General features: G+C 52.6%; 1 protein-coding gene across 1 annotated transcript in view; it reads right to left on the reverse strand.

The window, feature by feature from the left end:
• FAM178B (family with sequence similarity 178 member B) overlaps positions 1-15,373 on the reverse strand; it is a 91,875-nt gene that overhangs the window by 16,180 nt on the left and 60,322 nt on the right. The window contains exons 8-9 of the mRNA XM_023541120.2: positions 8,511-8,598; positions 2,014-2,145 (exon numbers count right to left, since the gene is read on the reverse strand). Coding sequence (XP_023396888.2) covers positions 2,014-2,145; positions 8,511-8,598 — 220 coding nt within the window. The remainder of the gene's footprint in view (positions 1-2,013; positions 2,146-8,510; positions 8,599-15,373) is intronic.

Here is a 15,373-nt window from a genome sequence, read left to right on the forward strand (position 1 = left end):
GCCACCACCTGTCTGTCAGTGGAGGCTTGTGGGTTCTTGCAACGCTGAACGGGTTCCAGAGGAGCTTCACAAACTAGGAAGAAAGGCCTGGCGACCTACTTCTAAAAATCAGGCAGTGAAAACCCGCTGGGTCACCATGGTCTGAGCCGCAGCTGAGCACAGGGTGGCACGGGGCTGGGCAGCTTTCTGCTGTGTTGTGCATGGGGTCCCCACGAGTCAGGGGCCAACTCGGTAGCAGCCAGGAACAGCAACAGCCAAGACATGAGGTACCCCGGTGTTTCCATGCCAAACAGGCCATTATACGGCAGCTGAACAGGGGAGGCTTTGCATGGCCTCCTTCATGTGCATGAAAACAGTTTAAAAATGAAAGAAACGCATCTCCTGCCTGGAGGGGAGACGAGAGGGTGGAGGGGGGTAGAAGATGGCGAAATGGACACGAAAAGAGAGAGTGGAGGGAGAGAGCGGGCTGTCTCATTAGGGGGAGAGTCAATTACTCCAATTGGAGTGTGTAGCAAGGTGTATATGGGTTTTTGTGTGAGAGACTGACTTGATTTGAAACTTTCACTTGAAGCACAATAAAAATTATTAAAAAAAAGATACCCTCAGCCCACTTATCCCCCTCTTTTCCCAGGGCGTTGAACAGATGTCCTCTGCCACCAGATGAGCACTGAAATGAATGACGTCTGGCTTGGTAGTAACAACACCCTGCCAGGTGAGGTCACAGGTGGGGCCCCAAGGTGCCTGGAGGTCACACTTGGCCAGGCATGAACCTCTTCTTTTCTCTCCCACCACGCCCCTTCTTCTTCCTTCTCCCCTCCCCAGGTCAAGGCCTGCTGACCTGTGCCCTGTTCAGACAGACCAGCAGCCTTGGCTTCCCTTAGCCACACCCCCCAGGGGCTGACCCCTACCCTCCTTTCTAGAGGCCTGGACGCACCAGAGTTGGCCTTCATAACTGACTCTGGTTTCCTGGGAAATGCCTGGCAAAGGAGAAGGGAGCAGGCAGACAGCTTGGCCTCCTCTGGAAGGCAGGAGCCTATAAACGCACTAATATCAGGCACAGCTGAGAGATACCCTTCCCTCCGTGTTCCAGAGAGGAGCACACACCTGGGGACCGTCTTATCTTCTTGGCGGCTCATTTGTGTTCATTAAGTAATTAATTCGTTTATCTGATCTGCGCAAGGGTGCCCAAAGGTCACACTTCCAGACCATCCACACTTACCCTCTGTGAGCTTCCTAAATTAGGAAGGTCCTTATCTCCAGTCTTCATCCCCAGTCCCCAGGGATAGGAAAACTCCCAGGGATCCAGGCTTGGGATTCCCACTCTGAGGCCCCCAGGCCGCCATCCCTGCTCTGTCACCCCAGGAACCCACGGACCACACCATTCCAAACCCCACAACCTCCAGGCGTCTCGCTGCTCCTGACTCCCTCCCACCAAAGCGTGGCTTTCAGGAACACTGGGCAGTGCCTGGGAAGTCAATTAGGAAGAGCTGGGGAAAGGCCAAGGACTTGGCCTCAGTGACAACCATGACAGAGAAACAGGGCAGTCAGACCCAGCTCCACCCTAGGAAAACGTGCATCTCACGTGGAGGCAGGCCCTTCCCCTTCCTTCAAGCACCCATCCCACACCCACACCTGCGTCCAGCTCCTGCATCCTCTCTGAACTGTGCTACGGACTAACCGAGAAAGAAGCCCAAGCAAACAGGGCTACAGCCAGTGGTAAACGATGTGTGAAACACACCAGCAGGGTCAGGCGCACATTCAACCAGCAGGCCTGTGCACCCAGCACCCACGGTGCTGCTGTGAGGGTGTGGGCATGGGTGCTAATTACAGGCTGTGGGAGATAATGAACACCTCCTTGCCACAGTGGGGAGATGGCCTGTTGGTATCTGCCTCGCGTGGCCCTGGGGCAGTTTGGAGGACTGGCAGCAGTCAGGACCTGTGTGCCTGTGAGGTGTGTGTGTCTGCTCTCCTCCGCTACTCGCTGGGTGCCCTGTGGAGGCGGGATGTGCTCACCTTGTGGTCAAGCTCGGCACCGGCCCTTGGCTGTTGCTCCTGGCAGGGTGGCGAGGTCCCAGAGCTGGCGCTCAAGTACTGCCTGAGGGATGATGGCCTCATGAGGCTCAGGAGCTGGCTGAGTGAAGACAGCTGGGAAGGAGGAGGGAGCCGTCACTCACAGAGGGCGGCAGCCAGCACTCAGGGCACCCGGGGACTCAGGTCAGAGTGCAGGCTTTGCAGCCAGATCTCCGGCTTCCAAGACCCAGAGCCACCTTGCCCTTAAGAGCTGTGACCTGGAGGAAGCTATCAGCCTGTGGGAGCCTGAATGTTCTCAGTGAAGGATGCAGCCGAGCCGAGTGGGGCACCTTCTCGCCAGGACAGGAGGGTCACTCACACACACACACTCGCACACCTCACACAACGCACACACACACTCGCACACATACAACACACACACACACATTCACACAGACACAGACACAAATACAGACACACACACACACACACACACACACGGGCGTGCACGGTGCCTGGCACTCCCTTGAGAGGTGAGCTATGATGTGCCCCTTTGGCTGGAGGCTTAGTTCACTTCCTGGAGTAAACGGACAAACAGAGGCCTGGTGACAGGGTCTCCCCTGCCACTGGGCAAGACCCTTCCCACCCCAGGCTGCGGTCCCACATCTGCGGGCCCACTCTCCTTCCCACCCCGACCTCTTCATTTAATGTCTTATTGTGGGGATTTTAAACAAACACGCAAGAAGAGGGAACTAAGCCCCCATCGTTCCACCTTTCCCGTTTCGTCGCTTCTCCTCCCCCCTTCACCAGCCCTCCCTCCCCCCAACTTCTCTCCAGAGTGTTTTAAAGCAAATGCAAACATCGTAACATTTCACCCCTGAAGTGCTTCTAACAGAAAAGGATAAGGATTCCCCTCTCCCCATACAACTGAAATACCATTATCACACCCAACAAAATTACCAATTCTTTATCAACACCTAACACCTGCGTTCACTTTTCTGACTGTCTCAAAAATACCTTTCTACAGGTGGTTTGTTCGAACGAGGGTTCTCCCCACAAGGTCCACGCACCACATTTGGTAGATGTTACGGATTGAATTGTGTCTCCAAAAATGTGTTGTAAATCCTAAACTCTATGCCTGTGGTCCTAATCCCACTTGGGAATGGGTTGTCTTTGCTATGTTAATGGCCAGAATTAGCGTAAAGTGTGTTTTGAATCAATTTCTTACAAGATGTAAAATGAGCAGATGAAGCAAACAGAGATGTGGGAAAACTGATGCCAAGCCACACGGAGATCTCCAAGAAACCAGGAAACAGAAGCTGAAGAAACGAGGACCTTCCCCAGAGCTAAGAGACAGAGAAAGCCTTCCCCTGGAGCCAGCGTCCTGAATTCAGGCTTCTAGCTTCCTAAACTGGGGGAGAATAAATTTCTCTTTGTTAGAGCCATCCACTTGCGGTGGTCCTGCGATAGCAGCACTAGAGAGCTAAGACAGTGGGTATGTCACTTAATCTACAAGCTCCTTCACCTGCACTGGCCCCCCACCCCTTTTTTTTTTTTTTGGAGAAACTGCCCACCGTCTCTGAACAAACCGGACGTGGACCTCTCGGAAGGGACTGTAGCCTGCACAAACCCAGATGTCTACAGCCTGCCGCTTCTTCCGGCCCACCCATACGCCTGGTTGGGACAGCCTTGGTCTAGCCCCTGCAAGGACTGTCCAGCTGCCTGTTAACTCGTGGCTGGGTGGGGGGGAGACAGGAAGGCTCTGGGCACCTGGCTCCTCTCAGGCCACAGGGAACCTAGGGTGGGGGAGACGCAGGAGTGAAGGCACAGAACCAGGGGCCCTTCACAAAGGCCCCTCTCTCTTTAGATGTGGCAGGTGTGGGGCTTGCCCGAGGCCCCCATCCTGAGTGCCTGATGAAGCCCAGCCCTGCCTGGCACACCTGGCTTCCTCGCCGTGATTCACCGCAGACACCTGCTCAGCACTGTGGCCAGCTGCAGGCTCAGACAGCCCGGGTCTCACAACAACAGCTGGGCTGAGGGCTGTAAGTCAGGCCCCAGGCATCAGGCTCCTGGAAGTGAGCCAGAGCTGCTCAGCCCAGTGACTGCTCCCTTAGGACGGGAAGGAGAGGAGGTGGCAGGGGGACGAGGAAAGTTCTGGGCCAGAGAGGCACCGTCTCCAGTGTCTCTAGAACCATAGTCCTGCCTGCCTTGCTCTGGCCTCGGAAGTCTGGGGAGTACTTTCCAAAACAGCCCTGCCCGTTCAGGGCTCCCAGATGTGCGAGAGCCAGGCTCAGCAGCCCGTTCCTCCCGAGCAGGCCTCCTCCGGGGCAGGGCTCACCCCAGCTGCTGGCCTCAGACGCCCAGCTATGGGAGCTGGGGGCAGGGCCACAAAGGGCTCAGCAACCGCCCTGCCTTGCCCCCGTGCACTCCCCTCACTCCGTGCAACAGCTTCAAGGTGCCTCTCCTCATCTGCCCCGCTGTCTTCTGAGGGCTTATCTTCTTCTGTTTCCCGCTTGGAGTGACCACAGCCAGCCCCTCCCCCGCAGGCACACCCTCTCAGGGATCAGGGGCCTGTGGGCCCCAGGGAGACGGGAGCCTGACCAGCACCCTCCCCAACCCTACTGTAGAGAGGTGTCAGCAAAGACTCAGCCCACTGATGAGGGCAGATGCCCCCAGGCGCTGAGGAAGTGATCACCAGGGAAAGAGGCCCTCCAGCAGCCTCTGAGCTGCTCAGCTCTGCTGACAAGAGGAAGACACTGATTCCAGCGAGGCATGTCCACTCAGCAGGCCCATTCCCGGCCTGACGCCGGCAGAGCGCCTGTTCACCCAGGGGAGAAGGCAAAAGTCTCCTGTCAGCGAGGCCCTGGGTGGTCCGGCCGTTTTAGCTCCGGGAACGTTCCTCTCCCACTGTGCCCTGGCACCCCCCACCCCAGCCACGGTGACCTGCTGCCGCTCCCTGCAGCCCTGGCCCTGACTGGGTCTTCTGACCAGATACTCTCCTTCCGCCATCTTTGCTGCAGTCCCACCTTCTCAGGGGGGCAGCCCCAGCGCCCTCTCTACCCCCGCAGCTCACACCACCCCATACGTGCCAGGCCCCTCACCCAGCTCCACTCCTTGTTCTTCCTCCATAGCATTTATTGTCTTCTAACATGCTGTGTAATTTCCTTGTTTATCATGTGTGTCCTCCTTCCCTCACTGGAATGTAAACACCAGGAGGGCAGTTTTGCTTTATCCTCAGAGCCTGGCACAGTGCCTGGCACATGGTATACGTTTAATAAATATCTGTCGACTGAATGAATGAAGGAACAAATGAATGAACAGCAGGTCAGGACCGCAGTTAACCTTTCCCTAGCAGATGCAAAGCGTTATCCTCCTTGATATAGGCCATCTGGGGCCCAAGTTTTCCAAACCCCAAACTGGAAGACATGGTCTGACATGAGGTTTGCTGTGTTGCAAGAGGTGGGCTGGGATAAGTGTGTCCAGAAACCAGCTCCTGACTCCGCTCCCCGCCCCGAGCCTCCTCCACCTGCATCCTTCCTGGCTCAGTAATGGGCATCCCCACAGACCCTGCATGCTTCTTGCCTCCTCCTCTCACTGTTCACATTCTGCTGGCTGTGCTTGGGAAGTCCATCTACAATCTGTCTACTTCTCAGCACCTGCTCTGCCAGCTCCCCAGGCCAGACCGCCATGTCTCTCACCAGGATTACTGCAATGGCCTCCTAGCTGGCCTCCCAACTTCCTCCCGCCACCCACAGTCTATTCCCAGCACAGCAGCCAGAGTCTGAGCTACGCGGACTATCAGCTCTCACTAATGGGGGCTCCCAGGGTCAAAGCTTTGTGCAGAGGGAGGGGTGGGCTCTGGCCTGGGAGGAGGGCCCAGAAAAGCAGGCAGGGCTGGGGTGGGTCGTGTTGAGGAGAAGCTGGGAAAGGGAGCCTGTGGACTTATGTGGGTGGCTGTGGGGGTGAGGGCAGGCCCTTTGAAGGTGTGTCAGGAGAGATCCACCCAACAGGACAGACTGGAAAGGGGAGTGGCTGGAGCCAGACACCTGTGAGGAGGCTGTGGGACAACCAGGCTCCAGGCAAGGAAGGCCTCCTGAGGGGGTAGGGGGAGGGGTGCTTTGGAAAGGCCTCCTGAAGGCCTGGGGCAGGCCCATTCCAGTCCTTCCTCACTCTCACTGCCACGTGTCCCTGAGGACTTCTCACATCCCGCATCCTCCGCCTGGAAAGCCTCTCTGTGCTGTACAAGTACCTGCTCACCCTCCCTAGCAGGCACTTCTCTGCCCTCAGGTGGGAAGTTGGTGGCTGCTTTCCTCAGCCCTTGGCTCACTCCCCACACCCTCTCTTCTGAGGGTCACTTTGGCTCTGTCTCCCCTGTGAATGGTGCCCCCTCACAGCTGTTCCCAGCGCTGAGCTCCCGACCTGGCACAGAGGAGGTACTCAGTGAATGTCTAACGGACAATTGGACGGAGAAGCAGACCCACAGGCAGAGATGGATGCGTGTGTCCTGGAAAAGCCCTGGAGGTGGGGATCACAAAGGCAGGGGTGGGCCTGTTTCCCGCTGCCTGGCTGTGCAGTCGTGCCCAGGCTTCCACCCAAGCATGTGCCCAGCAGTGCCCTTCACACTTCCTTTGGGGCAGCTGAGAGCCTCTGCAGTCAGCTCTCTGGTAGACTACTCGCCTTCCTGTCAGCTCCCTCTCCAGGCCCAAGCATCCCAGTTCTTCCTCTGTGGTCCTTCCCCTTGCCCCTGTGTGGCCTCCACCAGGAACACGGCCCCTCAAACTCCCCTACACACAGGCTCTGGCCCAGAAAAAATCAAAACCCCAGACCTTGAGCTGACCCTGACGCTCTGAGCCATCTTGTCTTTCCAGTCACTGAGTTACCCCCACCCACCCCGTGCTTCCCACCCTCCTTTTTCCTTACTGAGACTCTGGCCTCTGCCCTCCACGCTGCTGCCACTGGGCTTTGCTCTCTGCTGGGCTGGGTCCCTGCCTCTGGCTAACAATCTCTCTCAGGCTGCCTTTCTGTTACACCGGCTGCCCACTAGTCTGCCTGTCTTCTCCCCTCTCTGCATGTCTCCAGCCCCTCCCCTCCTCTGCCCCTACTCCTGGTCTCTCTTCATGGCTGAGAAGCTCTCCATCATGTGACCCTTGTACAGGATAGTTCCTCACTGGCCCCTCCAAGGCCTCTGCCTGTCCCTTGGTTGGCTTGGGGTACATTCTCCCCTGGGCAACCCGACAACTCACCCTTGGTGTTCATTCACCCCACAGATGTGCTAGGTGCCAGGGGCAGCAGTGAACAGAAAAGACGGGGTCCCTGCTCTTAAAGAGCTTGTGTTCTACTGGGGGGTGGGCTGGAGTGGAGAACACAGACACTGAACAAACAAGAAAATACCAGACGGTGGAAGCCACGGAAAATTTAAAATAGGATGATAGTGACGGGAGATAGACACTTTGGGCTGCTAGGTCAGGAGGGGCCTCCTTGAGGAGGTGACATTTCAGCTGGAATCTGAATGACAAGAAGCTCCAGCCACCGTAAGTCCTAGGGGGAAAGCATTCAAGGACAATGGGGCAGCCAGGGCAAAGGGCAGGCTGAACCCATGCTGACACCCAGCCAATCTGCTCACCTTTCTGAGCTCTCTCCCTGTTCCATGTAGTCACAATCAGGATCTCAGGCTCAGCCAGTCTACGTCCTCCTCTCCCCTGGAACCCTCCGCAGCCCAGGCAGAGGGGGATCACAGGCTCCAAGCAGTAGCGAGACACGCACAACCTTGTACCCTGGAGTGCCTTGCCCCTCTGATGTCGCTGGGCCTCAGTGTTCAGTTTTACCTGGCAGCTCTTCTGAGACCCCAGAAGGTATCGGGGAAGGTGACAGCAATCTCTGAGTCTTGGTGGTGTAGTGGTTAAGAGCTTGGCTGCTAACCAAAAAGTTGGCAGTTGGACCAGGCGCTCCTTGGAAACCTTACGGGGCAGTTCTACTCTGTCCTGTAGGGTCACTATGACTCAGAATCGACTCGAGGACAATGCGTTGAAAGCATTCTCAATCTCCCTGACATTCATCCTGGGCTGGCAGTGACCCACGCTGCCTCTGGGCCACCGAAGTGACGTTCTCTCAGCTGCAAGGTAGTTGGAGCTTCTTGGAGGGAGGAATGGGGAAGGGAGACCAAACTCCAACACTCTTGCCGCCTAAAGAATGCCTAACCCTAGGGCAGAAGGGACACCAGGAGAGTACACTTCAACTTAATAAGTTTTTTTCCTTCACTTTTATCGTTTTTCTAGTTATAGAAAAGTAACCAATGCTCCCAGCTCGCTGCGGCATGCTCAGAGGCCAGCATGCAGAAGTATTTGCTGAACGGAGGACTGTGAGTAACAAACCAAACAGCCTAGCTCTCCTGGTCCCAGGCTCCTAAGCTTTGGGAAAGGCACCAGGAGTGCGCAGGCCGTGGGGTGAGCTGTTCGCCCACTCACAGGTATGTGCCGGCCCCGTTGATGGCCAAGACTCACCTGGGTCTTCTCTTGCCAGAGAGGGAATGTCTCTTGTTGGCCCAGCATCTGGGCAATGACCACGAGGCTGAGCTGGCTTCGAAGCTGCCTGTGAGAGAGGAGGAGCAAGGAAGACTGAGGCAGTGCAGCCATCTTCGAGGAGGGAGGACAGACAGACATCAAGGCCAGGCGCTCCTGCAGGGAGCAGGGTACATGCAGAGACCGCCCCTCCACCTGCGGACCCCTGCTGAGGACCTTTTCCTTTGGTTTAGAGCAGTCATCACTTATTATGTAAAGCAGTAAAATGTTCATGACAAGAAAGTGAAAACATAAGGAAACAACAAAACTGAAATTTCAGAGATTAGCAAATTAGCATCTTTGTTTATATGCACATACATATACACATGGAGCCCTGGTGGTGCAGTCGTTAAGCGTCTGGCTGCCAACCAAAAGGTCAGCAGTTCGAATCCACCAGCTGCTCTTTGGAAATCCTATGGGGCAGTTCCACTCTGTCCTATAGGATCATTATGAGAATCAACTCCATGGCAATGGGTTTTATACACACACGTGCACACACACACACATCTAGTAGTACTCAGATGGCACAATGGATTTTATATACGTATATACACACACATACATTCATACACACACACACACATAGGAGCACCTGGATGGCACAGTGGGTTTTATACACACACACATACACATCTAGGAGTACCCAGATTGCACGATGAGTTATATGTATATATACACACATACATACACACACACACACATACCTAGGAGTACCTGGATGGCACAATGGGTTATATATTGTTGTTTTTAAGTGCCGTTGAGTCGGTTCTGACTCATAGCGACCCCACGCGCAACAGAATGAAACACTGCCCAGTCCTGTGCCATCCTTACAATTGTTGTTATGCTGGAGCCCATTGTTGCAGCCACTGTGTCAATCCACCTCGTAGAGGGTCTTCCTCTTTTCCACTGACCCTGTACTTTGCCAAGCATGACGTCCTTCTCCAGAGACTGATCTCTCCCGACAACATGTCCAAGTATGTAAGACGCAGTCTCACCATCCTTGCTTCTAAGGAGCATTCTGGTTGTACTTCTTCCAAGACAGATTTATTCCTTCTTCTGGCAGTCCAACACCACAATTCAAAGGCATCAATTCTTCTTCAGTCTTCCTTATTCATTGTCCAGCTTTCACATTCCTATGATGCAATTGAAAATACCATGGCTTGGGTCAGGCACATCTTAGTCTTCAAGGTGACATCTTTGCTCTTCAACACTTTAAGGAGGTCCTTTGCAGCAGATTTACCCAGTGCAATGAGTCTTTTGATTTCTTGACTGCTGCTTCCATGGCTGTTGATTGTGGATCCAAGGAAAATGAAATCCTTGACAACTTTAATCTTTTCTCCATTTATCATGATGTTGCTCATTGGTCCAATTGTGAGGATTTTTGTTTTCTTTATGTTGAGGTGTAATCCATACTGAAGGCTGTGGTCTTTGATCTTCATTACTAAGTGCTTCAAGTCCTCTTCACTTTCAGCAAGCAAGGCTGTGTCATCTGCATAACGCAGGTTGTTAATGAGTCTTCCTCCAATCCTGATGCCCCATTCTTCTTCATATAGTCCAGCTTCTTGGATTATTTGCTCAGCATACAGATTGAATAGGTATGGTGAAAGAATACAACCCTGACTCACACCTTTCCTGACTTTAAACCAATCAGCATCCCCTTGTTCTGTTCGAACAACTGCCTCTTCATCTATGTAAAGTTTGCTCATAAGCACAATTAAGTGTTCTGGAATTCCTATTCTTTGCAATGTTATCCATAATTTGTTATGATCCACACAGTCAAATGCCTTTACATAATCAATGAAACCTAGGTAAACATCCTTCTGGTATTCTCTGCTTTCAGCCAGGATCTGCCTGACATCAGCAATGATATCCCTGGTTCCATGTCCTCTTCTGAATCCAGCCTGAATTTCTGGCAGTTCCCTGTCAATATACTGCTGCAGCCATTTCTGAATGATGTTCAGCAAAACTTTGCTTGTGTGTGATGTTAATGATATTGTTCTGTAATTTCCACATTCAGTTGGATCACCTTTCTTGGGAATAGGCATAAATATGGATCTCTTCCAGTCAGTTGGCCAGGAAGCTGTCTTCCATATTTCTTGGCATAGACAAGTGAGCACCTCCAGCGCTGTATCCATTTGTTGAAACATCTCAATTGATATTCCATCAATTCCTGGAGTCTTGTTTTTCACCAATGCCTTCAGAGCCGCTTGGACTTCTTCCTTCAGTACCATCAGTTCCTGATCATATGCCACCTCTTGAAATGGGTTATACACACACACACACTTCTAGGACTACCCAGATGGCACAACGGATTTTCTGTACACACACACACACACCTACGAGTACCTGGGTGGCACAATGGGTTTTATATACACACACACACACACATACCTAGGAGTACCTGGATGGCACAATGGGTTTTATACACACACACACACCTAGGAGTACCTGGATGGTACAATGGGTTTTATACACACACACACACACCTAGGAGTACCTGGATGGTACAATGGGTTTTACACACACACACACACACACACACACACCTAGGAGTACCTGGATGGCACAATGGGTTATACACACACACACAGACACACACACACCTAGGAGTACCTGAATGGTACAATGCGTTTTATACACACACACCTAGGAGTGCCTGGATGGTACAATGGGTTTTATACACACACACACACACAAACCTAGGAGTGCCTGGATGGCACAATGGGTTATACACACACACACCCCTAGGAGTACCTGGATGGTACAATGGGTTATACACACACACACAGACACACACACACCTAGGAGTGCCTGGATGGTACAATGGGTTTTATACACACACACACACACCTAGGAGTACCTGGATGGTACAATAGGTCTTATACACACACACACACACCTAGGAGTACCTGGATGGTACAATGGGTTACACACACACACACACACACACACACCCCTAGGAGTACCTGGATGGCACAATGGGTTATACACACACACACAGACACACACACACCTAGGTGTGCCTGGATGGCACAATGGGTTATACACACACACACACACACACACACACCCCTAGGAGTAGCTGGATGGCACAATCGGTTATATATACACACACACACCTAAGAGTACCTGGATGGCACAATGGGTTATATATATACATACACACACACACCTAGGAGTACCTGGATGGTACAATGGGTTATACACACACACACACACACACACACACACACATACCCCTAGGAGTACCTGGATGGTACAGTGGTCAATGCGCTTGACCACTAGCTGGAAGGATGGTGGCTCCAGTCCACTCGGTGCTGCATCAGAAGAAAGGCCTGGAGATCTACTTCTGAGAAACCAGGCACTGAAAACCCTACGGAGCACAGTTCTACTCTGACATACACGGGGGTCTCCGCGAGTTAGAGCTGACTCCATGCAGCTGTTTATGTCTCTTCTCCCACACACACGTGTCTTTGGATAAACAGACACATGAATATTTAACCCTGTTTAATGGGTCTTCGCCTTTTCCTTGCAGCATTAGAATCTTTCTGCCTGTGTAGACAGGTGGGTGGGTGACCTGGCTGCTGAGGCCAAGCTTTTTTTTTTTTTTTTTCAACCAGCATCTGGTAATTTTCTTTTGGGGAGATCCCCACCCAAACCCAGGCTCCAAGGGCGGGCACGCCTGAGCCACTGAGGGGCGGCCTTCGAGTTTCGGCTGGAACCATCAGGAAGGTGTCCTTTCCACCAGGGCTGTTGATCTGGCAGGATATTGTCCTACAGCTGCTGGTGCTGTCTTTGCCTCCTTGTGGGGAGAGCCTGGAGGATGAAGCAACAGGCAGGAATGTGGAGACTGAGCCCTGACAAAACCCAGAGCTGCCTGAGCCTGAAGCTATAGCCTCTGGACCGTTCGGTCAGCTGTGTGAGCCAACGGAGTCTCTTTTTGCTTTGGTCAGCTTGAGTTGGGTCTGAGTCTAGGCACCAAATCATCCTGATTACCCAGGATCAACTACTGTCTCCTCTCTTCTTCAGGAGTGAAGGCGTCAGGTCAGCTTCTCAGATGCTAATGTTTCAGGTTCTCAGTTTCCTGGGTCCTGGAGGGCTGGAGTGAGTAAAATAAAGACAGGAAGGAAGTGGAGAAACCTAGAGATGGGGCTGGAGGTGGCGGAGGCTAAGGAAAGGCTGGAGGGAGTGACGGGGAAGGGCTGGGAGCACAGTGAGATGAGAGCCCACAAAGGGAAGCACTCTCTCATCTACCGCTGCTCCAAAGGTGCTTCCTCTCACTACTGTCTTAGTTGTCTAGTGCTACTATAACAAAAATACCACAAGTGGATGACTTTAACAAACAGAAATTTATTCTCTCACAGTCTAGGAGACTAGAAGTCCAAATTCAGGGCATCGGCTCCAGGGGGAGGCTTTCTCTTTCTGTTGGCTCTTGAGAAGGTCCTTGTCATCAATCTTCCCCAGTCAAGGAGCTTCTCTGCACTGGGACCCTGGGGTCCAAAGGATACACTATTCTCCTGGCTCTTGTTTCTTGGTGGTATGAGGTTCCCATGTCTCTCTGCTCCCTTCTCTTTTATATCTCAAAAGAGATTGATTTAAAACACAACCTAACCTTGTAGATTGAGTCCTGCCTCATTAACATCATAGAGGTAGGATTTACAACACACCGTAAAATCACATCAGATACAAAATAGTAGACAATCACATAATACTGGGCATCATGGACTAGCCAAGCTGACACACATTTTTGGGGGACACAATTCAATCAAGACAACTCCTCTGTCACAGTCTTGGCACAGCATCCTCCCAAGGCCTGGGCCTTTGCCAGGCTCACCCTCAGAGCCCGGCAAGGGCCTGGCTTACTGTTAGCTCTCAGACATTTATAAGGAAATGGATGGAATGTCTCCACAATGAGGGCTACAACTTCCCTTGCACCTCGACACTTGTTGTCCCCCAGTGGGCAGCAGCTGTCAGCACCCAGCCGGCACGGATTGTAATGTGCCATAACCACCAGCTTCTAATCCCTGCAGAAGGCCGCTCCCAGAGGATGCAAAGGGGAGGTTTTGAAGCTGGAAGAAAAGTAAGGAAGGCAATGGAAAACACTTGGGCTGGAACTGGATTCTGAGAAGAGAAATGCCTTCACTGCTGGGGGACTCCAGCAGTGACCTCAGCCACCACCCCGCAACGACACTACAAGGGACCGAAGGACCAGACAACAGGACAGCAAGACGCTGGTGGCAGACCCTCAGTAATGATGCGGAAGAAGGGCTTCACAGCAGGCAGAACTGGGCCCAGTCACGCCCTGGCCGGTGCTGAGGGTTCCCTGAAGCCTCCTGCTGGCCAGGCCTCACATGGCGTGGAGTTGGCCATGGAATCCTTTTTCCCCCAGGTGGTGGGGAACTGAGGCAGGAATGGCTCCCTCAAAGCTCCCATGGGGTGGGCGGGCTGGGACTGGAGCCCTAAGCTGAGGAACTGGCCTGGGTCTTAGGTTGGGTGGCAGTCACCTATTTGTTTTAAGCTTCCCCTCCTGCTGCTAAGTCCTAAACTACAGCCTGAAACTCTGCGGCCTTTTAATTTTTTTTATATAGTACTTAACCAGGAAGGAAACCCTGGTGGTGTAGTGGTTAAGAACTATGGCTGCTAACCAAAAGAGCGGCCGTTTGAATCCACCAGGTGCTCCTTGTAAACTCTATGGGGCAGTTCTACTCTGTCCTGTAGGGTAGCTATGAGTCAGAATCGACTTGATGGCAGTGGATTTTTTTTTTTTTTTTTTGGTTAATCAGGAAAGTCAGGAATCAAGGAAGCAAGGAGCTCTGATACTTAAAAAAAAAAAGGCCAGGAGGCAGTCCCACGACACACCAGCAGGGCTAACATGGAAAAGATGGGAAATAGGGGTGCTGCTGAGGGTAGAGGGGACTGGAGCTGTCACACACAGCTGCTCTGGAAAACTGGCACGAGAAAGCTAAACATGTTGTGAGGTTGAGTGGGCCCCTGACCCATGACAACCCCACACACAATGGAACCAAATACTGCCGGGTCCTGTGCCATCTCCATGATTGACTGTGGACAGGACCCCCAGGGTGGCTGATCGTTGGCTGACTTTCGGAAGCAGATGGACAGGCCTTTCTTTCTAGTCTGTTTTAGTCGAAAGCTCCTCTGAAACCTCTTGAGCACTGTTATGGATTGAACTGTGTCCCTCCAAAATGTGCATCAATTTGGCTAGGCCATGATTCCTAGTATTGTGTGACTGTCCACCATTTTGTCATCTGATGTGATCTTCCTGTGTTATAAATCCTATCTCTATGATGTTAATGAGGCAGGATTAGATGCAGTTATGTTAATGAGGCAGGACTCAATCTACAAGGTTAGGCTGTATCTTGAGCCAATCTCTTTTGAGATACAAAGGAGAGAAGCCAGGAGAGAGACAGGGGTACCTCATACCACCAAGAAAGAAGTGCCAGGAGCAGTGTGTCCTTTGGACTCAGGGTTCCTGCACTGAGAAGCTCCTAGACCAGAGGTAGGTTGATGACAAGGACCTCCCCCAGAACCGACAGAGAAAGGCTTCCCCTGGAGCTGATGCCCTGAATTTGGACTTCTAGCCTCCTCGACAGTGAGAGAATAAACTTCTGTTTGCTAAAGCCATCCACTTGCCGTATTTCTGTTACAGCAGCACCAGATGACTAAGGCAAACATCATAGCAACACGCAAGCTTCCACCGACAGATGGGTGGTGGATGGCATTAGGCACACTGGCTGAGAATCAGACCCAGACCTCTGACATGGAAGGTGAGATGTCTACCACCAAAC

Source organism: Loxodonta africana, chromosome 15 (genome assembly GCF_030014295.1).
Source record: "Loxodonta africana isolate mLoxAfr1 chromosome 15, mLoxAfr1.hap2, whole genome shotgun sequence".
In the NCBI taxonomy this organism is placed as follows: domain Eukaryota; kingdom Metazoa; phylum Chordata; class Mammalia; order Proboscidea; family Elephantidae; genus Loxodonta; species Loxodonta africana.